Source organism: Lissotriton vulgaris, chromosome 2_1 (genome assembly GCF_964263255.1).
Source record: "Lissotriton vulgaris chromosome 2_1, aLisVul1.2, whole genome shotgun sequence".
Lineage (NCBI taxonomy): Eukaryota > Metazoa > Chordata > Amphibia > Caudata > Salamandridae > Lissotriton > Lissotriton vulgaris.
The window spans coordinates 1,470,833,612-1,470,861,486 of record NC_141687.1 but is presented as its reverse complement, the minus strand read 5'-3'; the positions used below and the strand labels follow the sequence as shown (position 1 = coordinate 1,470,861,486).

At 48.7% G+C, this 27,875-nt stretch overlaps 1 protein-coding gene across 1 annotated transcript in view; it reads right to left on the bottom strand.

The window, feature by feature from the left end:
- Positions 1-27,875, bottom strand: part of SCTR (secretin receptor) — a 497,060-nt gene that overhangs the window by 87,904 nt on the left and 381,281 nt on the right. Inside the window, exon 12 of the mRNA XM_086957334.1 lies at positions 9,190-9,231. Within this exon, the coding sequence (XP_086813460.1) occupies positions 9,190-9,231 (42 nt within the window). The remainder of the gene's footprint in view (positions 1-9,189; positions 9,232-27,875) is intronic.

Below are 27,875 nucleotides of genomic sequence, written 5' to 3'. Positions count from 1 at the left end.
TATTGTAGGAAGGTACATCCTGACTATGGTTGCCCCCAATTTTTTTGCCCTGTGTTCTAGCTGGTTTTGGACATAGTCGACCTGGGACCCTGCCAATCAGGACCCCAGGCCTACTGCTCTCTCTTTAAAATGGATTCCATGTACCCTAGGTACATTTCCAATTGGTACTGGGCCACCTTATCAGACCCTGTAACTCAGGGCATAGGTGTACCCAGGGCCGCCAGGGGCTGCAGCATGTATTATGCCACCCCTGGCTGGCCTCCTAAATTTGACACAACTGGCTGCATGACAGCTGGGGCGAAGTCGTGTAATCACACTTTGCTTTAGATATAGTAGCCCTATATCTAACCATACAATGGACGCTCGAGTTCCTATCAGTCACTCCTATGGCAGACCTTGACAATCCTGAAGGCAGAGTGCATGGGCTCGTGTGAACTAGGTTCTGGCCCGAGCCGAGCCCGGTTGCAGCTTGCGGAACCAAGACCCAATGGCTGTTCCATGATAACGCGTACCACATCGGTAACTTCGGTGTCGCGTTATCAAGGCATGTCGAGTAAGGTGTCATACGAAACGGGGTGCTGCCCTCTCACCAATTCTGGCGATGAGGTTAGCATTCCACCCTTCTAGAGGGACACGACATGTACGTAACTGTGAACCCCGGTTAAAGTTAACTAAAGCCTCAGCTCCACAAAATGGATGCTGCCACCACAGACACGAGTCTGACCTCCTGCTGCTGGGAGTCCTTCCAGCGAGGAGCGCTCGGACAAAGGGTTTCCTGTCGAGGGCGATGTTCGCACCGTCCCAGACAGGGTTTGTGTATTCTGGGTAGGTAGGGCTTTTGCGAGAAGGTGACTGCGGAGTGGCACCCCGGTGCTCACTACGCATCTGCCGGTCAGAACCAGTTCCAGGGGCGCCAGCCCTGGCCTGGGGAAAGTCCGGCAGGGGAGAGGGGTGTAACTACCCCCCTTCCTGGTCCCACCCTTAGGGCAGGACCTAGTCATGTACCCACCCCTTTCTTTAGAATAAAGGCCGGAGCGGGGACCCTTCCAAATTAGATCATCTTTGAATCAAGAATACTTTCTACGAAAGGACTTCAAGACTCTTCTCAAGATTTCTCCCTTGTGACTAAGGAGTAGTCACCCTGCATCAGCGGGCACCATCTAAGAACTCTGCGGTTTGCTGTAAGTCCTTCCTCAAGGAATCCGACGGCCCAGCTCGACGAGAACCGGCTTCCCTGGCACCTCTGACCTCTACCCACGTCATCAGCTCAGCTGTGATCTGTGGGTGCGACGAGACCTCGAGGGACCGGCCATCATCAGAACCTGCACGCTCTTAACCAGCACGACCTTCGAAGCAATTCCCTGGTGAGTGCTCTGGGGTCCGAGAAGCCCCGTCCCTGAGCCGCTCCAGCACCGAAGTGCAGTCCCCCAGCATCTCCACGATCTGCGTGGGGCCCTTCTGCTCGCTGCTCAGCACGTTGTCTGGTCACTAGCCGCTGGCTTGTGCCCTTCCTTGACGACGACCGACAAACAACTCTGCTGGTCTGGTTGCTCCAGACTGGCCCTTGCTTCCATCTTTGCGAGAAGCACCCCGGACCCTCCTGGTCCACTCAAGACGCCATCTTAGGCCCACCACGTGGCCCTGAGATTTGCCAAGGCTTGTTGCCCCATCCTGGGCCCAGCGACGCCGACAGCATCATCCTTCGTGGGACAGCTCGCACCTCCACCGTGGTCGCCGACAACGCCTCCTGGTCCGTGAGACTGCAGAGCCTAGCGTCGCCCACTCACCTAGTCGAGGTGACGGCCAACCGGTGCCCTCCTGGTACCCTCTGACTACTGGCTAGTAGTACAAACTTGGTCCCCTCTGCTTTCAGGTATCAACAATCTCTGATCCAGGCTTGGATCTCTACGAACTATTCATCACTGGTCGCCGGCCAGCAACTCCTTTTCTTCGGGCTCCTGGCTCGTCAGCGAAGACCCCGACGCCTGTAAGACTCGTGCAGCCGCAGCCCTCGTGGCTAGGTAACTCGGCATTTCGGTGCCTGCATAGCCTCTTTACTCTAGGGTCCCAAGTCCCTCGCTTCCGACTTGCCTTATCGGGTCCGCCCGAGACCTTAAACTTTCCGTGTCCTCGGACACTTGTTTTAATCGTGCACTTGAAGTATTTGCTAAAGAGATTTGGTTTGTGCTTAGTACCCTGTCCTCATAAAGAGTACAGGGCTGTTGTGATTCTTAATAAATATACTGTTTATTTTCATAACACTTGTGTGGTGTCCTTTCACTTGGTGTTCAAGGGGTACATGTGTGGTAAACAGCTGGCTTAACGCGCCCTCTAGAGTCTTTAGCCTTAGACTGCTCGTATCCACGCTACTAGGATAGCTGGTCTATAGGTTGACTTACAACCAAACACCATAAGGGGTCGTTGGAACGATACATAGCGGTCGCTGGAATAGCGAACGTTGCATATCGGGCCAACTTCTCACAAGTATGTTGTACTTTCATCAGGTGCTGGTATAGAAAATAGACGTTTGGCACAGTATCCCTGCATGGAGATCGTCTGTGCCTTGACATAGTAAGTGTTTTTTCTGCATGTTTAGATACTGAAGGCTCGACAGAACCATGTCTTCCCTGGCGTTACCTTAGATGTGCAAGGTGAGAAGCCGAAATATCGGGTGAAAATCTCCTCCTTTAAGCGTAATGCAGCGTGTTTGTAACATTGGACGTTTCAGACCGATTGCCAGACTGCAGCATGGCCCCTTCACTACTTTACTTTGTGCAGTAAATGACATTGTACACTCCCATTGGACAGTAAGCGTTACAGATTCAAAACAAGACCTCAAGACTCGGCACACTGAAGAACGAGGCCTGACACGCAAATCGGATTTCCGGCCGGGAGAAAGGAGAGGCGTGACATGCACGAAGGAAGGAAGGGGCGGAGAAACAACGGAGCGGACTGCCGAGTCTGGACACAGGGAGGAACAGGACGAGAGGAGTATAACAGACCCAGTGAGGGGAGGCGTCGGGGCACATTGACGGTGCCCGCCCCCCCCCCAGTGATGGAAGCCCTGCGTGTGCCAGGTGAGTGGGGTTGGGAGGGTGTGTGTGTGCGCGTTTGTGTGTGATTGTAAGCCCTGCGTTTGTGTGTGATTGTAAGCCCTGCGTGTGGGGGTGGGTGCGGGGGTGTGGAGGTGCGGGGGCGGGGGGGTGAGTGTGTGCGCGTGGGAATGTGTGTGCGCATGCGTGACTTTGCCTGTGTGTGATTGCGAGAGCATGTGAATGGCAGGCAGGGGGTGTGCACGGCGCCGTGCGCGCCCTCGAGGAGGAATCTGAGACAGCAGAGGCGCGAGCCCGAACGCTGTCTCACATTTCTCCGAACACGCCGACAATAGGTCCTTCGCTACGCTCGACCTAAAAACGGAAACCAGGGAGCCTAAAATTTAATGCACCCTTCTTCCTGGGCTATAGGAGGCCTTCCTTAGGGGTGACTGACATATATCAGATGCAGTGAAGTGACCCTGTCACACATGGTGTGTGCAGAGTCGAACACGAGCAGAAATGCTGCTCATGCAGATCTGTCACAGCAGACATGCAGACTTTGGATTTACTCGCATCACTCAGGGTGACAAAATCAGTGCTGCAGGCCTGGGTGCCACTGGTACCACATGCTAGGGCCTTACAGGGGTGTAAAAGTACTTGCCATTTGGATATACCAATTAACACTTCCAGTTTGAGGGAAAGAGCACTGGTGCTGGGACTGGTTGGCAGGACCTAGCACACTTTCAAATCAATTACCACAGAATCTAGCAGCAAAATGTATGTGTGTGGAGGGGGTGGCCATCCAAAAAGGCCACTTTACAACAGTGACAAAACAATATGTGACAGAGTTATCATTCATATAAAGCTCGTCGGATTCTGGAAACATTACATACAGACTAAAGCCTTGTGATTGTCACTGTGGAGGTACAAAAAAAGCCCACAAATATGGGGTACAGCAAGTGCTTAATTTGTCCCGGGCTTTCCGGTGCTTAGTACCAGCGCTTATTTCTTAGGGCCGGGTCCTCATGTGATATTAGATTAGTTAAATTCACACGGGTTTCCCCGGTAAACAGCTGATAATCGCAATTGACTGTGTGCTAAAATATTTCAAATTGGACACCTTTTAAATGTCCTAGTTCTTTCTTTTATTGGAGAACGTGGAACTTGAAATGCCCAGTCCCTGAAATGCTGCGAACAGCGTATAGTACGTTTTTAAACCATGCTTCTGACGCCCGGCCAATCGATTGCCCAGGTGCTGAGACACAAGTGCTAGGTTCACACCCTGCAAGGACAGCCATTGAGTGCGCAGGAAGCACCCCATGGGTAGCTGGTGGAGCTTAAGGTTGTCCTGCGCTGTGCGAGCTCTGGAAAGTTTTCACAAAATGACAGTGTGGCCACTGCCTTTCCGGTCGCATGGTGGGGAAAGGGTTGGATTGGGATTAAAAATCGGCCCGGGCACGCTAAAAAAAAAGTGGCCTACATTTGCATATTGCTAGCCGCAAAACACTGCTTCTGCGACATTTTATTAAAAAAAGGGGGCGCAGGGGTAAAAAAAAAAAAATGCACGGGTTAGTTTACACTGGTGAAATACACCTGAAAACAAGTGAGGCCACTTCTGCTCAGGCCCCCTGCCACCGCTCAGTATGCACACATTATTTGGCCGGCTCTGAGATAGAAAGGGAGTGACACCTCTGCCCAGTTTGTAAAATGGAGGTAATGGACTCCCATCTACCCCCAAAACGGCCACTCGGGCCCCCACTGGGCTGCTGGCGGTATGCAAACAACGCAGAAACCACCCAAATCGGCCCACCAGACTGCTTACAAAAGCAGCTCACAGCTGGAACTGGACCCCAGCCCCTCAGGCATTGACCGAGTGCCCACGTTACCAATCCAACCCTTGGTGGGGGCACTGACGCCAATGATCCCTAAGGGGCTGCCTGGCAGTTGGGCCGGGACAGACACTGATGTGAAGGCAGACTCCAGAACCGTGCCCAAAACTTGTTCTACCATTGCTGCACCGAGAAAAGACGTGCCCCAGCACAGGGCACTGCCGCTCTGCGGGGAACACATGAATCGGGAGGGTAATCATCCCTCAGGTGCAGGCGAGTCGGTCCCCACTTTATCTGCCGCAGCCCACCCCAGCATGCTGCGCAGCCGCAGTCTAATCTGCCACAGAAGACGCAAGTAGCACGTCGTGCAGCAGGTTGGCCACGTAATTCAAACTAAAAGGCAATAAGTAAATATTGTTTAGCTTGCGAAAAGTAGTGTGTGAAGTTACTGTGACACAAGTAATGGAAGGTCAAATGTACGCTACGATGAAATGTTTAGCCTGTGGTTCTGGTAATGTGACTCATAGTCATCCTGCAGGCATTAGGGCAGCCCAGCCGATCCCTGCTGCAGAAGGCGTGACTTCTCATGATCAACTGCGTGCAATGTGCATCTGTGGTGTATATGTTTTAGAGAACAAAACGCATGTTAATGTGGCAAAGTCTTAAAAAGATATCATTATCTGTGCCTGCAGAAATACTTTGTGAGGGGACGGTCTTGCAGGGACAGACGTGTCTACTCTATGCGGCATGTGCAGGTGGTGAATAAACACTCGTGCATCCTTACAGTCTGCTCTTGCCAGGGGGAAAACAGGCAAAATGTAAAATATATAGGTAACTGGTAAGAGAACGTGCCACATGGTCTCTCTGAAGCATCACTAGGCTAGAGCCACTAAACTGTTTGTCAGTTTCGGTAAAAAAAACATAAATGCAAAGGGCAAACATTACAACAACTTGCTCCACAGAGTACCATAAAAGAGGAACGAGCAGTCTTCGTTCTTAAAATCTCCTACATTCTGCAAGACTTGAGAACACTTGCACGGAAAATAATCTCTTCTTACCACACATTGAACTTTTAACTTGAGGTGTTAGAGTTGCTCTTCACCCCATGTGTGAACTTTGACAGTATTTGAATTGCCATACCAATAAAGGCTCTGGGATGTGGCACAAAGATAGGCTGGTGTGATTTGTGTCACCTCCTTGCACTTGGAGTTCTCCACAAACGATGCCCTTGGTTTCAAAGGCAGGAACTGCCATTCTTTGATATGCATCGCTTAAATGTAGTGCTTTATGTGAGAGGAGGGTGCAGGACTCGGCTTCTCTGTGAGCTTTAAAAATGTGGCTTTCATCATGGAGAGGCAGAAATAACCACCTGTGAATTAGATTGCATGGATGGGGTAACTTTCTTTCGAACTTGTGAGTTGCTAGCTACATTTCCAAGGGTAAAATACCAACCGTTTGTTGTTGTTTTAAGAGTCTGCAAAGACCCAGATGTGATACTGAATAGTACTTTAAACACAATGGTATGTATTCATTGGTACCTGGCTCATCTTTTATGACTTAATTATTAGTCAAGGATACTTAACTCAGTGCACAACTCTTCTAAAAGTGCTTTCTAGTTATATTTGCTTGTTGAACTATGAAAAGAGAAGAATACCAGTTTTAGGATATTAAATTAGTATATTAAATACCATTCATGCCATTAGAAAAAAGTCAGGTGGCAACCCTAGAAAATGCAGAAAACGTGGCACTATATTTGGGGTGGAGGTTTGAAGAGTGGTGGGTATATGCTCACATCTCAACAACAGCGGGCAGACTCCGTTGAATTTTGTGCTTTATTAGTTAAAAAGGCAGCGTGGAAGCCTCTCTGAATGGAGTTGAATGTCTTACTTCATTTTGACATAGGTGGCAGTGGCATTTTGTGTCTCACAGCCTGATCGTATAATAAAAGTATTTTTTTAAAGCATGAGAGCCCGATTTACCATCAAAGTCTAATTGCGATGGTATAACTGCCAGTTTATCTTTTATTAGTAATACCTATTGTGATAGCACAAAACATCTTTTGATGGCATAAACCTTAACACAGTTAAAGAATCGCTAATGTGTATCTTGGACAGCACAGCTATGCATTGATCAGACTGGCAAAGAACGCTACAGCCCTGTCACCCCTTAACTTTACATAATTATTTACTGTATATTTAATAAACCAGAGTTTTACTTATTTCTTGCTCTCCCTCAGTATCTTCTCTTCTTTCTTTCTTCCCTTCACACCTCACGCCTTCCCTTGCCTCCATTCTTCCTTCACTTTCTGCCCGACGTCCGCGTTTCGCTGCCTCCACCATTAACTGCTTTTCACTTTTCACCTTCTCATCTTTCCCTTCCACTCTCCTTTTGTGCGCTCCCCTTTGTCTACTCTTCTCCCCATGCCTTTCTCCTCTTTCCACTTTTCATTCTCCTTATGTTCCTCTCCAATCCTGCACTCCCAATCTCTGCTTTTCCCATTTGTCTTCACATTCTATGTCTACCTTTGTATCTTTGTATCTATTGTTGCCTTTAGACCTCTCCTCCTTCCTAACTATCCCTTTAATGTTTTTCTCTCTAACACATATCTCTTCCTATCAACTCCAGGAATCTGTGTTTGATCTTAGGGTCATACATTTGAATCTTTGTGTGGCCACTCAGTCTTTCATCTTTCTGTGGCCTATAAAATTAGTTCCATTGAGTTGAATAACCTTTTTAATTTGATGTCAAGGCCCCCTCTGGTAAATATGTGCTGTACGAGCATGCATGGTGTGTTAAGGACATAGAAATGCATTTTAATATTTTGTTTTTAAATTTCCTTGCAATATTACACTGTCATTATTCCCTGTGTCCCTTCCTTGACCCAGTGCTCACATCCATTCCCCTGATCTCCTTATTTTCCTTCATCCCATCTTTTTTATTTCCATTTTCTCTTTATCAGCCTCTCCAGCTACGCCTCCCTTCTTCTTTCCATTCGTGCTTCCTACATCCTCATTCATTCCACAGCCTTCCCCCCGAGGTGCATTTCTGCTTTCTGCCTCCATTCGTTCCTCAATTTCTTTTTTTCTGCTCCTTCCTTCATCCCTTCTTTAATTTATTGCTGTCTTATCCTCAACTCTTCCTTCTGCTTATATTCCTTTTTTCCTTTCTTCTTTCTATTCATCTATCCCACATTGTTCACTTAATTTCTCCCTCTATCACTTCCTGTATTCCTTTCACATTCTTTTCTTCTTTCCTCTTTCTTTCATCCATTACATATCTATTTCCTCACTCCAGTACTCCCTTTCCTGCTTACATTTGCTGCTGCCTTCTTTCATGCATTCCTTCCTTCATCACTTCCTAAACAGCACACTACAAGCACATTCTCTTTAGTTTACAAAGCTGCCTCAAGTGACCTTTCCTAAAGCTGTATTGTGAGATGTACACACATTCTCATTCTCTCATTTGAGTTCACTTTTGAGTTGTTTTCATAGATTTTCCATAGGTTACATAATGTTATAATAATTTGTAGAGAACACTAATCATCCAAGAGGGTATCCAGGAGATTGGGCAGGTGTGTAGATGTGATGTCCCCGAGGTACTTGTATGAAGAGCCATGTCTTCAGCTTCTAGTGGTACTGGAGAAGTGAGGAGGGGCTCTGATGTGTTAAGGCTTATGGTTTTGGGTGAAGCCAATAAACAACTTTGGTTGGGGCCACTAGAAGAAGTGTGCGGAGCCGGGGAAGTGGGTGTGGCCTCCTAAAAATTGTGAGCACCTGCACTTAATATTTTACAAACTAAGCACTGGATAATAGATGGTAACCTACATTGGGAAACTCGACAGCCATGGGCCTCCCTATTCAGGGGCGTAACACAGGCCCCCGCAGCCCACACGGTGCGGGGGGGCCCCTAGCTCCAAAGGGCCCCCTCGGCACTGCACTCAGGCCGGAGAGCTCCTGATTGAGCCCGGAGGGGGCCCCCCTAAGTACCGTGCAGGGAGGCCCTCTCACTTTTCGTTACACCAGTGTCCCTATTGCTACATGTAACTATCAGTGAAAAGGGCATACAACTATATGGTAAAATGTTTCAAGGGAAAAGTAACAATATTGCTTTTGAGAATAATTTTTTTCCAACCAACACATTGCATTTGATGCCTAAATCCATGAGTGTGGATCGAGTCTTTCAACAAATATAAACCGTGATAAACTTCAATCTATATATTTGAAACATTTTATACAGTTCCCACCTGAGGTTAACCTTCTAGTAATCCTAAATGTAAACAATAGATAGTCACAGGTTTCAGTTGTACATATTTGTAGGTGACTTACCTCTCCATTAAGAAAACAGTAGAGCACAGCCACAAAAAATCCCTGGAAAGAAATGCAAGATTTGCAATTTAAATGCAAAGATAATTAAAAAAAAAAAGAAAAATAGCTATTTCTTTGTGTTTATTGCTGTCAGTGAAATTAATCTTCAAGTAATAAGATGATCATGGACTATGGTTGCTCTGTTTTCACTGTAGTCACTTAAAGAACATGTTGGTAACTTGTATCTCACTATATCCAGATCACTACATCACAAGATATGTATACAGCTACTATTATTACCTCCATGTATACTTACCCTCAGAGGTAAGTAAAGGTGGAGTTAAGTACATTAATTATATACATACCTTGCAATGTCGTTAATTCAATATTATAATGATGCAATATATTTCATTCAAAATACTGACCCACAACCAGTTGATCGACTGCAGATTGGAACTCTGGTTTCATACTTTACTTGTTCATTTTTCATTTATTAGTTTATATGTGAACAATAACCACAGGGATCAGAATGCATTACAACAACATATTTCAAAAACGTTTTCAAAATATTAACATATTTTAATCTCTGCGCTCCAACCGGAGCAGACCCACCTGTGAAAGTTAGTCCTTTTTCTTTTCCCAGTGAGGGTGGTTAGTCAGTGAGCTGTAGTTAGAGAACAGTTCTGGGACAGTTCAGTGCAGCAGAGACACTGACGACCACTGTTGGGACGTTAAAGTTTCTTGCATGGTGATTGACTTGATTCACTGCCCTGACTGGCACCAACTCCAATGATGTCTTGATCCTTGTTGTCATGGGCAAGCACTGATCATGTGTGTGAGCCATAGCAAAGGCATGTTTCATGGATTGCGGTCTTGTTTGACTGAGAGGGGCGCCCAAATTATCCTCAAAATGGTGAACGGCTACTGCCTTTGCCACTAGTTAAACAGCACAAGCTTGGTGGTGGCAATATATTGTGCAGTGATCAACAAAAGTGAGAAAGCCTTTTTACCTACGTCCCTTGATTGAGGCCTACAGGCTCAATCATGTAATGTTCCACTGCTATGTGCTTAACTTACCCATGGCCTACTTTAGGTTAGTATAAAAGGCTGTGCAGTGCTTCTGTGTTATATGCATGATCTGGGTGTCCTCATCCTTATCTCCACCCCCTCCACCTGGGACGACTCCTGGTGGCCGGCCAGCTGGGAGATGCACCCACTCCCACCAACCACGCAGGCAACCTGGGGTTCATCCTGGACTCATCGCTATCAATGACCCAGCAAGTCAACGCCATTTCCTCCGCCTGCTTCAACACACTCCGCACGCTCCGCAAGATCTACAGATGGATCCCCACTGGAACCAGAAAGACGGTCACCCAGGCCCTCGTCAGCAGCAGGCTGGACTCCTGCAAAGCCCTCTGTGGGGGAATCACGGCCAAGCTCCAGAAAAGACTCCAATGCATAGAGAACGCCTCTGCACGCCTCATCCTCGTCATCACCGCCGCAGCCACATCACTGCCCACCTCAGAGACCTGCACTGGCTCCACGTCAACAAGAGGATCACCTTCAATCTCCTTACCCACGCTCACAAAGCATTCCACAACGCCGGACCAACATACCTCAACAAACGACTCGCCCTCTACACCCCGAACCGCCAGCTTCGCTCCACCGACCTCGCCCTTGCCACCGTTCCTCGCTTCCACTGAATGACCACCAGCGGCAGATCATTCTCCCACCTCGCAACCAAGACATGGAACACCCTCCCCATCCACTTGCGACAGACCCAGGACCTGCTGACCTTCAGAAGACTTTTCAAGACCTGGCTGTTCGAGTAGTAGCCGCACCCCGCCCCCTTTAGCGCCTTGAGACCCTCACAGGCGAGTAGTGCACTTTACAAATGTTTGATTGATTGATTGATCGATTTGTGCCTTTGAAAGGTACAATACATCGAAAATTCTGGTTTTCATTTTGGAGAGACTCGGGGCTGACTGAAGGAGTATATGGAGGTAGAGGAATTTTCCCCTGTCAGAACTGCAATGGTGCATTCCTGTGAGCTGAGTAGCACACACTGGAGGACAGGAGAGCTAGGCTCTTCAGTATACATCAAAGAATGATCTTTGATTCAGGGAGAGGTTTCTGGATAGGAGCCAGAGCACATCTATGGAAGGCGAATAATAAAGAGTATGGCTGACACCCTGGGGTAACCTTTTGATACACATATCACTGTGGCTGACATCCAGGTGTGAACCTCTAGTAACCCCAATTGCCTTTGTTGGGGTTTAACCGATTTGGAGAGGCTCCTGCTGTGACCGGCTGCTTTCTAGAGGAAGGGCAGGGCAAAGGAAAGTAAAGGAAGATTACTGCGTTGTTGATCGGACGATAGCCCATGTGAAGAGTAAAGTTGGCGACCATGTATGTCATGTGGAACCACCGTGCAGATAACTAATGTACTGATCGGGCCCACAGAAACTTGCCTGCCATATAGCGCTTTGGCACTGGAACACTTTTGACTTTAATTCGAGTTAGAGTGGGACTCCACAGAGTTGGACTGCTAGTGGGGCCTAAACTGAATGTCACCTATAGTGTATGGGAATAACCACTACAGCTATCGAGAGTGCAGGGGGACTCAGGAACTGCCTTTTGAAACACTAAAGCCCTGACCTCATGGGGCTGTGTGTATTGTTTGTGACTGCTGTATTTTACTGTGTATTGTTTGTATATAATGACTCCTTCAAGACATGTTGTAACTTCTCTTGTGTGCTTAAAGCCACCCCATAGCTTTCTATTTGTTTGTTTCAGTGTCCTTTAAAAATCCTTGGTTGCTAGTGGTTTTGCATCTTTGTCTCTCATTTTTCTCTTCAGTTCCTCCCAGGGAGCAGGGACTAACTACTGTCTCAGTCCGCTATGGGTCTTTATGTGGTCTTAGGGGGACTACTTTTTTTTCTTGGTCTGTTACTGTTTCCCTGTGTTCAGCTTCAGCGCCATTGATGCTTACATGGAAATATAGCATCCCAACCATCTTCTTTTACAGTGCCAATTTTGTTGGTGCGGCCTCAGGCACTGGTCCTCTCGCTCTCCCGCTCTGTTAATTGTATTTATTTAGCTTTTCTAAACTTTTCGGTGTCCATGGCAATAGGCCTACTTTCTGGTAGGGTTAGCTTTATTTTGGGCTTTTTTTAATAAAGGGTATTGGGCTTGTTTTCAATTACATACACAGAGCTGCTATCATGGTTGCAGCCCAACCAGTCAATGAGCATTGCTGAATTGGAGCAGCTAGATGTCTTCTATTGGAATGTAAGGGCCCCGGTGAGCGGCGCTCCCCCAACACTGCTTTTTTGTTTTGCCATTTTATCTAGTGAAAATGTGGCCTACCGGTATGACATCGCTTTACATGAGCAGCTGTGAGATTAAGGGATATGTCTTGAGTCACAGGATGCTTACTATTCCTGCCACTAGGCTACAAAAAATACGGGGGAAAGAGAAAAGAGGAATTCATTGATATTATCCTCCCATTTTAGGGCACTAACTGGAAGCCATGCCCTTCCAACATACCGCCGACTACAGCTACAGTGTCTCGTTCTTTTTATGACAGGTAGGAGGAGGTGGCTTGCCTCCGCTCTGGGACGTGCCCTGTGTCCTTCCACTCGGCACGTGGTGAGTGCTGTGGACGGCACCTTTGTCCCAGAGTGAGAGTGTACTGAGCACTGCATTCTGACCAGCCTAGCACATGTTCAGCACTCTGAAAGGCTGGAGGCTTGGTGTGGTTATGTGCCTAGACACACTGGAGTTCATCTCCAATCCCCAGAGTCAGTATGGAGTGTCCATTTAATTTGAAAGCGGACCTAAGCGGTCTCTACTGAGCTGCACTGCCCTTCGCAGTAAAGAATATTTCTGATGCGCCGAAGGAGTCAACCAGCCGTGCCTTGTTCCAATTTCTCACTTTTGACTACAGGGGAACCCTACTCACAGGGAACCAGGGTAATAATTTTATACAGAGAAACAATGGCTACAGTGGACAAATAGACCAACAATATAAATAATACACATGCACACTGGCTATGCGTTTGTAAGGGACCAAGTAATGTCTGTGAACAAGGAGAACTCTCTGCACAGTTTGTTTATCAAACCTTTTATATATATAATGTAAAGAGTATACATAAAAAAATGGTATAAGTCACTTTTCTTAAACATTCAAAAAAGCGGTATTTTTTGTGCAGTTTATCCCCAAGTGAAGCATGGAACCATAGGTGATTATATACAGTGAGTAATTATACCAAAAAAAGGGTTTCCATAGATACAAATTGTTGGACCCAGCCCGTGGGGCAGGTTCACCCCTAGGCTTTTTGCTTTTTCCTAGCCTGTTTATGGAACCTGGTGTTGGTGATTTTAGACCTCTGCGCACTTTTTCACTGTGGTACAGTGTAAAGTGCTTGAGCTCTCTGTGAATGAGTAGTGAGTGACCTGCTCTCCCATAGGAATGAATGGGGAAAATGTATGCCCATGGTAGTTCCTGATGTGTGGGGAGTGCAGGGGCGAGTTTGGTATGTATGAACTCGTGAGAATGAATGCTGCAAAATGATATATGCGGCATGATTGTGTCTAGTCTAGAAGCGCCACTTTTGGAAGTTGGCATATTTGTGTAAATTGGTGCTGGCGTGTGATTGGCTGGTGAGCCTGGCCCAGAGTGCCTGGGCCTGCTTGTGGATTAACTGTCTGGTTTGAGGGTGACAGGGGCTGGAGAGCCCAGGAGGATGTCTGAGTCAGCCCATGGATGAAAGGCAGCATCTGCTGCCAGGGAAGTGGGAGGAGATGGCACCTGATAGTGAAGGGCTGTGCCTGCCTAACTACAAAGCTGGCTCCACCTCCCGCTGGGCGACTGACACCTCTGTCCCTGATACTGAAGGGACTTCCCTGTAACCAGTTCTGGCTGGTTCTCACACTGCCTGCTTCAAAGGACTTCCAAGGACTTCAAATACTTTCCTGTGTATAAGAAGGGGCTGTGTCCCCTTCCAAGATGTTCTTGTTTCTAACTTGAATCTGCCAGGGGCATGCTGCTGCTGGGGCTCAGGGGAATCCCTGGGCCCTGCCCAGCTCCTGGACATCTGATGGACTGCTGGGGGACTCTTCCAGGCTGTCCCCCTGCCTGGCTGCATCTTTGGGGACTTTTGCTGGACTTTGTTCTGCCCTGGAGATTTTATCTGATGTGTTTTTACAATACAAAAGTTATTTTTATAATAACCTTGTGTGGAGTCTCTTTTGTGGTGTGCCTAGTATGTTGTTGCTGTTGTGTGCTGGCGCAAATGCTTTACACATTGCCTCCGAGTTTAGCCTTACTGCTTGTGCCAAGCTACCAAGGGGGTGAGCAGGGGTTATCTTGGCGTGTGACTTCCTTGCCCTGACTAGAATGGTAGTTTCTGCCTGGCTTTGGCGTTAGCCTTAGCCTACCAGAAATAGCCAGTTCTAACATTGTTGGTCAGCGGTGCGGATTTGGACTTGTGTTTGCGCAGTGCCATAGCGACAACTGGCTACATTACAAAACTCTGCAATTGTTTTTTTTCAGATAGTCACATGTATGGGATTATTGTTTTTGATTTTTTTTCCTCAAGAGTGTCATTTTCAAATGTGTTTCTGCGCTTTATGTTTAGTGGCAAATGAGAGAAAGTGACAGGGCGGGACGCCATTAGAAGGGGAGGTTCCCATAGATTAGGAATCCCTTGCTGGGTCCCGTGTCCAATCCCAAATCCTGTCCCTGTGTGGGTAGATGGAAGAGAGGGAGTGTGAGGAGAAATGACTAGCTCAGGAGGGTGGTTGTTCCCTGAGTGTTGTGTGTGTGTCTGGATTCCCCAGTGTGGTAGGATCCAGTGGTGGCAGCTTAAATGTGTCCAGTGCGTGTGAAGTCCCATTCCCAGTTCCCAGAGTATGGTGCCTGGTGCTCAGTAAGAGGGTGACAGGTTGTGAGTCAGAGGCAGTGAGGAACTGTCTCACCAGTCTGGAGGGGGTGTGTGTGGATGAGTGATGTGCTGAACTGGAGGAGTTGGTGTGAGTTTTCTTTTTGTTAAAGAGCTTCCATGAGAGGTGTACATCTGGTGGTGTGCAGGAGGTCCTGCAGAGGCACTGGACAAGAAGGTGGATGTCTGGCAGTGTGCTAGATGTCTTGCAGAGGCATTAGGGAGTGGTTCCAAAAGGAGTGGCTTGTGTATCTGATGATCCTGTGAAGGGGAAGAGGTTACTGTGTAACCCAGCTAGGTCCCAGTAGTATGGTAGGGGTGTAGGGGCTCACGCCCTCTCTCAGTGGAGGCGGAGTGAGTGTGGGACGGTGTGTCCCACGTTGGCCTGAAACCCTATCTCAGGGCCTGGAGGGTTCCTTAAGGGAGCGCAAGGTCAGGGGCCTAAGCTGTACATAGGTCATTTGAGGAGGATCTTCCTGTGTCTAGAGGACGGGGAGTGTCTGTAACCAGAACTCCGGCGGTCCTAGTGTTGGGCAGTACCGCTCCTAAGTGGAGGGTGCAGAAGTCCTGGCTCGCTGAGCATTTGACCGTCTAGAGTGCTTGACCATTTGTGGGGCCTCTGGAGGTCGTTCCCCGAGTAGGGGGGAAAGCCGGGTTGGGTTTGTGGCCTGACCTGGAAGGAGTACTGAAGGAAAGTGTGTCACTGATACGCCGCTGGCGTGTGCTCTGTCTAGCCTGGGACATACTGAGAATCACCCTGTGATAGGGAGTACTGGAGGAGAGTGTGTCGCTGATATTCCGCTGGCGTGTGCTCTGTCTAGCCTGAGACATACTGATACTGGAAGGGGGTGCAGAGGGACGGTGTCCTTACTTCTGACCCCGGTGTAACCTGAGGGTTTAGATCTTAGGTTGGGAGATTAGGAAACTTCTAGGTCAAGAGGAATCTCTGCCAAAGTGGATCAGCTGAAGAGACTGAGGGGGTTGCCCTTGCTGTGTTTTCCAGGGGCTCACCTGCACTTTGTTGTTTCCACCAAGGTAGAGGAAAGGGGGCTTTGCTGTGTGCTGTGTCCCCCCACCTGCTTGAAGAGGAACTGTGCTGTGTGCTTTGTACCTCAGAAGTGGAATAGTTTCCAGGTCTTAGACCAGTGATGGAGTGAGGTCCTGATCTGGTGGGAGAATTGTGTTCTGGTGAGTGCTTCTCTGTGAGGGTGCGGAAACCCAGAAGTAGAGGTAGGGTGGGGGCATTCTTGCCCGTGACCTCTGGTCAGCCTGAGGGTATGGTCCCTAGGTTGTTGGATCAGTGGTAGTTGTAGCTACACTGAGAGAGAGAGTGGAGAATGGCTATTGTGTGCCAGGGGTTACTACCCCCCACTCTGTGGATTAGTTAGGACCTGTGATTTGGATGGCCTACGGCCTGGTCTTGGCTATGGATGGCTAGGGAGTACCAGTGGGGTATCCTAGTTGTGTCAGAGAGTTATTGTTTGGAGGTAACCAGGTGGGTTCAGAGTGGCGTAAAACCGGAAGGTGTTCCTGCTGTGCGGGACCGTGTCCGTGTTTTGTCGCCCAAAGCAAGGAAGCCCATCAGTGGAGTGATTCGTCTACCCTGCGTTTTGGCTGGAAGGGGGTTGTGTTGGACCCGGCCCGTTGGGCAGGTTCACCCCTAGACTTTTTGATTTTTCCTAGCCTGTTTATGGAACCTGGTGTTGGTGATTTTAGGCCTCTGTGCACTTTTTCACTGTCGTACAGTGTAAAGTGCTTGAGCTCTCTGTGAATGAGTAGTGAGTGACCTGCCCTCCCATAGGAATGAATGGGGAATATGTATGCCCATGGTAGTTCCTGATGTGTGGGGAGTGCAGGGGCGAGTTTGGTATGTATGAACTCGTGAGAATGAATGCTGCAAAATGATATATGCGGCATGATTGTGTCTAGTCTAGAAGCGCCACTTTTGGAAGTTGGCATATTTGTTATGTTATTCGGAACTTGTTAAGCGCACGTTCACCCAGGGGTTTCATGGCGCTGAATGAGGCAGATGGTAAATGAAGAGACAGATGGTAACAATGCTCTAACCGTGCGCTTGTTTGAATAACCAGGTCTTCAGAGCTCCCCTAAACTCTGTCAGCTTAGTACAGTTCCGAATAGACAGGGGCAAGGAATTCCAGGTTTTTGGGGCGAGGTATGCGAAACAGGATCCGCCAAGTCGTTTCTTTTTAAATGTCGGCAACGTGAGGAGGGAAAGGTGGGCAGAGCGAAGGTCTCGGGCCAGTTCGTATTTATTTATGAGTTGATTGACGAACCTGGGGCTTTTTCCGTGGAGAGCCTTGAAGATTATGCAGCCTATCTTAAAGGTAATCCGTTGGGCTACAGGGAGCCAGTGAAGGGAGGCTAACAGAGGTTTGGCTGACTTCCTGCGATTGCTCTTGAATATTAATCTGGCTGCTTGATTTTGAACAATCTGCAGGCGTTTGGCAATGGAGAGGGGTAGGCCCAGGTAGATGGAGTTGGAAAAGTCTAATCGCGAGAGGACCAATGCGAGTACTACCTGGATGAGAGCGGAGTGAGTCAGCAGATGGGCGATTTTCTTAATCTTTCTTAACTGAAAGAAACAGGAGGAGATCACTGTTCCGGCCTGGGTTTTCAGTGAGAGGTCGGAGCAAAGAGTGACCCCAAGGCTCTTTACTGACTGAGAGGGGGATGGAGGGGTGCCCATTGAGGATGGCCAGAAGTGGGGGCCCCAACTTAGTGCGCTGTTGCTGGGGAGTACAAGCTCGGTCTTTCCTGGATTGAGTTTGAGATGGTTCTGATCCATCCAGCTCTGGATGTGCAGCATGGTCTTTTGGAATTCCTCTATGGAGTCCGGTGAGTTGAGGGGGAATACCAGCTGCAAGTCGTCTGCATAGTTGTAAATGGTGACTTTCCTGTTTTTCAGAGAGTGCAGTAGAGGTTTAAGATATAAATTAAAAAGAAGGGGAGATAATGAGCAGCCCTGTGGGACACCGCAGGTGGTGGAGAGTATAGGTGCTATAAAGTTCTCCAGCTTTACAGCCTGGGATCTATCCGTCAGAAAGGACTTAATCCAATCGAGAGCCGCGCCGCTAAGGCCGGCTTGTTCGACACGGTGTAATAAGATAGTGTGATCCACCGTGTCGAACGCGGCTGACAGGTCAAGGAGTACGAGGGCATGGTGGATTCCATTGTCGGCGTTGGTCCTTAGAGTATTCTGGACAGCGAGGATCACCGCCTCGGTAGAGTGTGCCTGGCGGAATCCAGCTTGGTTGGATTCCAGGTAGTCTGATGTTTCTATAATGTTGGATATGCAGCTGGTTACATGGGCTTCAAGCAGCTTGGCGCCGTAAGGGAGAAGGGAAATGGGGCGGTAATTAGAAAGGTTGGAGGGATCGGCACCCAGTTTCTTAATTAGAGGGACTAGGGTGGCATTTTTAAAGGAATCGGGTACTATTCCTCGTGATAGGGAGGTGTTCAAGATGGGGAGTATGCCTTGAGGGAGTGCAGCGTAAACTTCCTTCAGTAGATGCGGGGGGCAAGGATCGTTGGGGGAGCCAGATTTCACTCGGTTCATCAGTTCCAGCAATTTGGGTGGGTCGATGGGGGGGATATCCTGGAGTGTATTAGGGTTTCTACTGATGTCCGGATAGTCTGCCATGACGTGGTTGGTTTGAATGCTATTTTTTATGATGTCGATCTTCTCCTTGAAGAAATCGTTGAGCCGGTTGCACATCATTTGGGATGCTGGTTGAGAGGGAGAGGTTCTGGAATCGTTACATAAGTCGTTTACGGCTCTGAAAATTTCCCTTGATTTGTTTTGGGCATTGGAGATTTTTTCTGAGAAAAAAGTTGCTTTGGCAGATAAGATAGCGCTCTTATAATTTTTACGAGCTGTCGTGTATAATGATCTGTCTGTGGCGTGATAGCCGTGTCTCCACTTCCTCTCTAATTGGCGGAGTTCTAATTTCTGCTTTTTTAAGTCAGCAGAGAACCACCTGTGGGCGACCATGCGACGGGTGCGGGAGAACCTGGTGACAGGAGCATGTTCGTTGCATGCAGAAAGAAGCCACTCGGTGTGCGCTTTATCCATCAAATTGATGTCTGGTGCCGGGGTAGGGATGGAGTTAGTCAGGGTGGATAGGAAATCTTGGAGGTTTAGGGATCTCCATTTCCTGGCTGACCCCCCCAAGGGCGCATGGTTTTTTGGGTTGCCCTGAGTGGTGATGGAGAATTTCAATAGGTGGTGGTCAGACCAAATGCATGGTGAGGCCGTGGGGCAGGAGGTGGGGATATTGTGAGACCAGATGTGGTCTAGGATATGTCCTTTTTTCATGGGTGGGGATCAGGACGTGTTGACGGAAGTTTAGATTAGAGAGGAGCTCGAAAAGTTCTATGGCGTGAGGTCCAGCTTCCGAATTATTGTACCAGTAATTGAGATCCCCTATGACCATGACCTTGTCATAGTCAACGACTAGACCTGCTAGTTGCTCAGACAGGGAGGCTGGGAAGGAAGGCATGGATGTAGGTGGTCGGTAGATCAATGCTAGCACCATGGTGCCTATATCGGTGTCAGATTTAATGACTAAGTTTTCAGTATCTGATAAGTCTGGGGGAGGTAAGGTGGTGAACATATGGTCTTTATGGATGATGGCAGCGACGCCTCCACCGAATTTTCCAAGTTTTCTATTTGCTGACAGGATGTAATAATCTGATAGTAGGGCAGTGCGAATGTCTGGCAAGGAGTCTGCAGTGAGCCATGTCTCAGAGACAAATAGTATATCTGGTCTATCCGACTTAAGAAGTAGGAATATATCTAATTGGTGTTTAACCAGGGATCTGGTATTAAGATAAAGACAGCGGAGGGTCAGGATATTGGGGTTAGGGGAGAGCTTAGTGGGTTTAGGACTTTGAGATGAGGTAGGAGGTGGCTCTTGCATGTGATGGTGAGGGAGGATATTGCTGGCCTTTAGGCGAGCATGTGTGATCGGGTCGAGGGATGGGAGAGCGGAATTCTGAAGAGAATTCAGTTCAAGGGAGGAGTACCTGATGAATTCTCCATTCTGCCTGGTCCCTGGGCCCGTCCAGGCGCGGACGGGCGCAGACGGGCTTGCCTTAGGCGCGCCTTCGGCGCGCAAACGGCACGCCCGCTGCGCGTCCTTGGGAGGCACATAGTGATAAGGAGGCAGAAGGAAGAGAGGGGGCGTGGCCTCGCTCGAATGGGCGTGGCTTGTGCGTGATGGGGAGATGGCGGCAAAATTACCCTGAGCTACGTGACAGCGCTAAGGTCCGCTGCGCGTCTGCTCTAGGGGGCGCCTAGTCCCAGTAAAAGGTGCTCAGGGGGAAGGAAAGTAGTTTTAAAAGCGAGCAAATCAAACACAAGTAAACAATAATAGCAGCACAAATCTCCCGGCTTCCGCCTCAGGAGTTGGATATATCTCTGGCGCGCTCGTGATCAGCGCGGCGTTTTGTAGTCTGAGAGGGGGCGTGGCCTCGCTCGAATGGGCGTGGCTTGTGCGTGATGGGGAGATGGCGGCAAAATTACCCTGAGCTACGTGACAGAGCTAAGGTCCGCTGCGCATCTGCTCTAGGGGGCGCCTAGTCCCAGTAAAAGGTGCTCAGGGGGAAGGAAAGTAGGTTTAAAAGCGAGCAAATCAAACACAAGTAAACAATAATAGCAGCACAAATCTCCCGGCTTCCGCCTCAGGAGTTGGATATGTCTCTGGCGCGCTTGTGATCAGCGCGGCGTTTTGTAGTCAGAGAGGGGGCGTGGCCTCGCTCGAATGGGCGTGGCTTGTGCATGATGGGGAGATGGCGGCAAAATTACCCTGAGCTACGTGACAGCGCTAAGGTCCGCTGCGCGTCTGCTCTAGGGGGCGCCTAGTCCCAGTAAAAGGTGCTCAGGGGGAAGGAAAGTAGTTTTAAAAGCGAGCAAATCAAACACAAGTAAACAATAATAGCAGCACAAATCTCCCGGCTTCCGCCTCAGGAGTTGGATATGTCTCTGGTGCGCTCGTGATCAGCGCGGCGTTTTGTAGTCAGAGAGGGGGCGTAGCCTTGCTCGAATGGGCGTGGCTTGTGCATGATGGGGAGATGGCGGCAAAATTACCCTGAGCTACGTGACAGCGCTAAGGTCCGCTGCGCGTCTGCTCTAGGGGGCGCCTAGTCCCAGTAAAAGGTGCTCAGGGGGAAGGAAAGTAGTTTTAAAAGCGAGCAAATCAAACACAAGTAAACAATAATAGCAGCACAAATCTCCCGGCTTCCGCCTCAGGAGTTGGATATGTCTCTTTGTGTAAGTTGGTGCTAGGGTGTGATTGGCAGGTGAGCCTTGCCCAGAGTGCCTGGGCCTGCTTGTGGATTAACTGTCTGGTTTGAGGGTGACAGGGGCTGGAGAGCCCAGGAGGTTGTCTGAGTCAGCCCATGGATGAAAGGCAGCATCTGCTGCCAGGGAAGTGGGAGGAGATGGCACCTGATAGTGAAGGGCTGTGCCTGCCTAACTACAAAGCTGGCTCCACCTCCCGCTGGGTGACTGACACCTCTTTCCCTGATACTGAAGGGACTTCCCTGTAACCAGTTCTGGCTGGTTCTCACACTGCCTGCTTCAAAGGACTTCCAAGGACGTAAAAGACTTTCCTGTGTATAAGAAGGGGCTGTGTCCCCTTCCAAGATGTTCTTGTTTCTAACTTGAATCTGCCAGGGGCATGCTGCTGCTGGGGCTCAGGGGAATCCCTGGGCCCTACCCAGCTCCTGGACATCTGATGGACTGCTGGGGGACACTTCCTGGCTGTCCCCCTGCCTGGCTGCATCTTTGGGGACTTTTGCTGGACTTTGTTCTGCCCTGGAGACCTTAACCTGTGATGCTGGGACCCTTCTTGATGCAGGGGTCGTTTCTGTGGGCTTGTCTATGCCCCTAGCGCCTTGGGAGCGCTCTTTGCTGTATTACGGGCGTTTTTTTTGCGTCTCACGCCCGATGCGTGAGACTTGGCAGGTGCCTACCCTGCGATGTTGCCCGTATTCGGATATTTACATGCGAGTGCCCACCTTGCTTATTTTTGAGTTTATTTGCCCTCTGGCAGGTGCCTACCCTGCCAGGGACCTGCCGCGATAAATTTTTTTCCACGAGGGAGCCACTCCTCGGGAAACTGTGCCGCCGCCTGCCTGTCTAAGGAAGGGGCCGACGCGCTGCCCGCGGCGACCCGGAAGCGCTTGGCCGGCCGGCCAATCCGGTCACGGCCGGCCGGAAGTCCCGCCCTGAGGGAAGAGGCGAGGAGGAGAAGCATGGTGGAGCTGTAGCGGAGGGGGCGCGAGGCACATTGTCGGTGCCTGCCCCCGCCGCGGAGAGAAGAAGCAAGGAGGAGTGTGGCCGGCCTCTGGGGCTCCCATGTGCACAGGGAGCCCCGAGTGAGGAGGAGCCGGCAGCTGAGCGGGAGAAGAGAGCTGCCCCAGCCGCGAGTGAAGCAGGAAGGAGCCCCCACCAGAGGTACAGCCCGGTGAGTACAAAGGGCTGGGGGGCTGCAGTTGGTGCCGGAGAGAGGCTCCGACACCGGTGAGTGGGGCAGAGCAGGGGAGGGGCGCCGGGACACATTGTCGGTGTCCGCCCCCCCCCCCCGCAGTAGCGCGAGCTCGCGCTCGAGGTGGAGAAGCCACGAGGGCTTCAAGGGCGGCCCCAGATGGCAGTGGGCCGCCCCAACGTCGCGCAGAGCCTGTGGAGGCTCCCACAATCTGGGGGCATTTTGAGAAGTGAATGGAGACCAGGGCGGCCCCGGATGGCAGTGGGTCGCCCCAACGCAGAATGGTGTTAAGCCCTGAGTGGGCTCAGGGGGCATTTCGTGAATACAGAGTCAGGGCGGCCCCGATTGGCAGCGGGTCGCCCCAACGTTCTAGAGCCCCAAGAGGCTCCCTGGGGGGGCCATATTAATTGGAGGGGGGCGCCAGGGTACATTGTCGGTGCCCGCCCCCTCCTACCAGGGAGCACATTGTTTTTAGAGCCTCTGTGGCTCCAACGATGGGCCTGCCTTGTCCCAGAGCCTGTGTGGCTCCAACAGAGTGGCGCAGTTTGCGCCTAAGGGCCAGTGAGGGCCCTGGCACAGTTTTGTTGATTCTCCAGTTGCCCAGCACTTTGTGGGCAGCTGCCACGTTTAGGCTTTTGGTACTTTTGGACTGGCGCTGCATGGTAGCGCGCCCTGACATTGGACACAGGGCATCCTTGCCCCATCAAGGCCAGTTGGCCTAGGGACTGCCACAGGTGGTGGCATATGTAGTGTTGGCGCAATGTGATTTCTATGCTTTTTAATAGTTATTGCTAATGTGAGTTTTTGCGCTATTGCTTTATTATGCACCTCTGAATGTGTTATTGCATCATGTGTGATGTATTCTTTCTTAGACCCCTAAACGCTGAGTGATACTTAGGTGGTTGTCTTTTCTACTCCTCTGAATGTAGGTTTATTGCATCATGAGTAATGTATTCTTTCTTAGACCCCTAAATGCTGTGTGATACTTAGGTGGTTCTTCTTTCTTAGTACAGGTGGTCCTAGTAAGGTCCTGGTTCCTGTTACCAGTGGTTACTGGTTGTTATCTTTGATTATTATTTTATGTTACATTTATTCTTTATTCTAGAAGTGATTTTATATTCTACATTTTATCTAGAAGTACTATATCTGATTCTGACAGGCGCCCATGTGGCCCTGTCTGGTGTACATAATCCCTGTGAATATTGACCGTGCCAGTTGGCACAATGTATATGTGTGATTTTATCTGATGTGTTTTTACAATACAAAAGTTATTTTTATAATAACCTTGTGTGGAGTCTCTTTTGTGGTGTGCCTAGTATGTTGTTGCTGTTGTGCGCTGGCGCAAATGCTTTACACATTGCCTCCGAGTTTAGCCTTACTGCTTGTGCCAAGCTACCAAGGGGATGAGCAGGGGTTATCTTGGCGTGTGACTTCCTTGCCCTGACTAGAATGGTGGTTTCTGCCTGGCTTTGGCGTCAGCCTTAGCCTACCAGAAATAGCCAGTTCTAACACAAATAGTGACCATTGAGTTATACATTGCAAAAAGCCAAAGTGTATGATGCCACTGACAATTAGATGGTCCTTTCTGTAAGTTTTGTCGACGACGTTTCGACCCCCTACTGGGTGTGGGGTCTCCTCAGGACTGTTAATGTGGGGATCTCTACAGGAAATATTGAAAGCATTAGGCCCTGTTTACTGGTTGGGGGAGGGGGGTTTGGAGTCCGAGCCTGGGTGCCGGGCGGTCACAACATGGTTCTTGGTAACTTACTTTGAAACGTTGGCGAATCAATCTCCATCTGGGTAACCGGTAGGCTGAGGATCCGGCCGCCGATGTGCCTTACGATGTGGCTCTGGTGCGGTGACACTGAGCGCTGCCGGACGGATGCCTTTTAACTCTGTCACTGCCTGCGTTCCCGCGTGGGCTCCGCAGGCAGGGAAGTGAAGCGTAGTTGCAACGTTCTTTTGAACGTTCGATTCTGCGTTGTCAGGGTAATTGAGGTGCGGTCTGACGGCGCACACGTCGGACGTTTGTTGTTTGGGAGCTGATGTGTGTAGCCGAATGGGCTGCATATAAATAATTAATTAAAGTGTGTGCGTAGGTCATTGCATGACAAGCAACTTTATTCCCCACATAATTACCAAAACTCAGCGATATGGCAACAGATTATGTGTAAAAAAATTTACATTTTCCTTGTGCTTACATACACATTCAAGATAACCAAAATTCCGTCACGGGGCCACCCTTATGAGCGTGTTGCCATCAGCTCTTCCATATCAGTATGTTTAGCATAGGTGGAATGCCTAATTTCTTTTGTTTTCAATTACTACAACCTGTGTCAGGGCCACCCTAGCGTGCGTTTTACCTTCGGCCCTTCCTTATTGGTGTAGTATGTATGTGGTAGTATGTGATGGGATATACAAACTCCTTTTGCTTATATATACATGATGTACAATTTCCTTTTACCTGATAACCAAACACACAAACACACATGACCGGGCCACCCATGCGCGTATGTTATCGTCGGCCCTTCCATAGCAGTGTAATGAGTATACAGTTTGTCAGTTACATGATTTATTGGCCTAAATCAATTGGTAGCTGTCACTAACCTTTGTTCATGCTTAAAATCTATAGACTTAGCTGCCTGGTGTATATAATTGTCAGTTGGGGCAGTACTGGAAGGAGGAGTTGCTTACTACAAAATCGGTAGGATGTCAATGTAAGGTTGTAACGTATCCTCTCCATTCTTCAGCTGAATTTAATCCTTCCTCGATGGTATTAGCTCTGTCTATCCATTTGCATTCTGTGCATTGGAGTACACTAGCCAGATCCCCACCCCTTTCTGGGAGTGCCGCTATTGCTATTACTTGCAATTTCAATTGATCTGCAGTGTGGTTTTTTTTATTGTAATGAAACACCAAAGGGGCATTCGGGACAGACCTGCCTATGCGGCTTCTGTGTTGGCTAATCCTAGCCTTCACCGGTTGTTGTGTCTGGCCTATGTATGCCAGGTCGCATGGGCGCCAGATGCAATACACGACGTTGCGGGTGTTGCAATTGGAATAGCCTTCCAAGGTGTGTTTTACGTTGCCGTGTTCAAAGGTGGTGGTGTTGAATGTAAAATCACAGCACACACAATTGCCACATTTGTGGTGCCCTTTTATAGCCGGTAAGCCCCATGCGCTTGTCAGGGTGTTGGGAGACTTTGCGCGTATGTCAGTGGCTGATCTTATAAGATGATCTTTGAGATTTTTTCCTCTTTTGTAAGCAAAGAGGGGAACTTCCATGGTCGGATCTAAGCTTTTGATAATGCCCCAGTTCTTGGTGATCAGATTCCTATTTTGATTAGTGTGGGTACAGAAAGTTGTGACACACACTATTTTGTTGACACTTTTCTTCTCTTTTGTCTTGAGAAGTTCCTCCCTAGGGCATTGCCAAGCTCTTTTTAGTGATCTTTTGACTAGCCTATTTGGGTAACCTCTGGTTACTAGTTTTTGAGGATTTCTGCTTCTCTCATGTAGTCAGCTTTATATGTACAGTTACCAAGGATTCTGAGAAACTGCCCAAAAGGGAGGCCGTCTCTCAGAGCCCGTGGATGATGGCTGCGATAAGAAAGTAGTGTGTTTCTTTCTGTTATCTTTCTGTGTAAAGAGGTGTAAAGTGCTCCATTATCATGACTAATGTTAAGATCTAAGAATGATATAGATGAGTCATGTGTTGTAGACGTGAAGGACAAATGTGTCTGCACTGAATTCAAATATGTGACAAAGCCTTGGAAGTCACTGTTGGTGCCAATCCAAATGATGAAAATATCGTCAATGTACCGCTTCCAACATTTAATGTTGGAGCGGTACACATTGGCATTGTCAAGGACGTATTTATGTTCTACGTAGTCCATATAAATATTTGCCAAGTTTGGGACAAACATTGCTCCCATGCTCGTGCCTGGGCATTGCTCATAGTAGTGGCCCCCTGAGACAAAATAGTTACATTGTAGGGCAATGCGCAGAAGATTGACAATGAATTTGGTAGGCACCCATACTGGTCTTGAATGTTTATCTAAGAGGCTTTCTATGGCTTTTATACTGTCCTCTTGTGGTATGTTTGTATAGAGTGAACTTATGTTTAGTGTTGCCGGTGGTATGCAACTGTTACCACGGATTTTTTACAACGCATACCATTACAACGGATACTATTACAACGCAGGTCATTTTACAACGGATAACTTTACATCGCATTACACTACAACGCACATACTATTACAACGCATACCATTACATCGTAAGTATAATTATAGGTAAGTTTATTTTTTTTATTTTTTGGGGGGGTTTTGGGGTACAGGGTTATTTTTAGGTTTTAGGGCTGGGTTTGGGTTTTGAGGTACAGGGGTATTTTTAGGTTTTAGGGCTGGGTTTGGGTTTTGGGGTACAGGGGTATTTTTAGGTTTTAGGGTTGGGTTTTGGGGTACAGGGGTATTTTTAGGTTTTAGGGCTGGGTTTGGGTTTTGGGGTACAGGGGTATTTTTAGGTTTTAGGGCTGGGTTTGGGTTTTGGGGTACAGGGGTATTTTTAGGTTTTAGGGTTGGGTTTTGGGGTACAGGGGTATTTTTAGGTTTTAGGGCTGGGTTTGGGTTTTGGGGTACAGGGGTATTTTTAGGTTTTAGGGCTGGGTTTGGGTTTTGGGGTACAGGGGTATTTTTAGGTTTTAGGGTTGGGTTTGGGTTTTGGGGTACAGGGGTATTTTTAGGTTTTAGGGTTGGGTTTGGGTTTTGGGATACAGGGGTATTTTTAGGTTTTAGGGTTGGGTTTGGGTTTTGGGGTACAGGGGTATTTTTAGGTTTTAGGGCTGGGTTTGGGTTTTGGGGTACAGGGGTATTTTTAGGTTTTAGGGCTGGGTTTGGGTTTTGGGGTACAGGGGTATTTTTAGGTTTTAGGGTTGGGTTTGGGTTTTGGGGTACAGGGGTATTTTTAGGTTTTAGGGTTGGGTTTGGGTTTTGGGGTACAGGGGTATTTTTAGGTTTTAGGGTTGGGTTTGGGTTTTGGGGTACAGGGGTATTTTTAGGTTTTAGGGTTGGGTTTTGGTTTTGGGGTACAGGGGTATTTTTTGGTTTTAGGGTTGGGTTTGGGTTTTAGGGTACAGGGGTATTTTTAGGTTTTAGGGTTGGGTTTGGGTTTTGGGGTACAGGAGTATTTTTAGGTTTTAGGGTTGGGTTTGGGTTTTGGGGTACAGGGGTATTTTTAGGTTTTAGGGCTG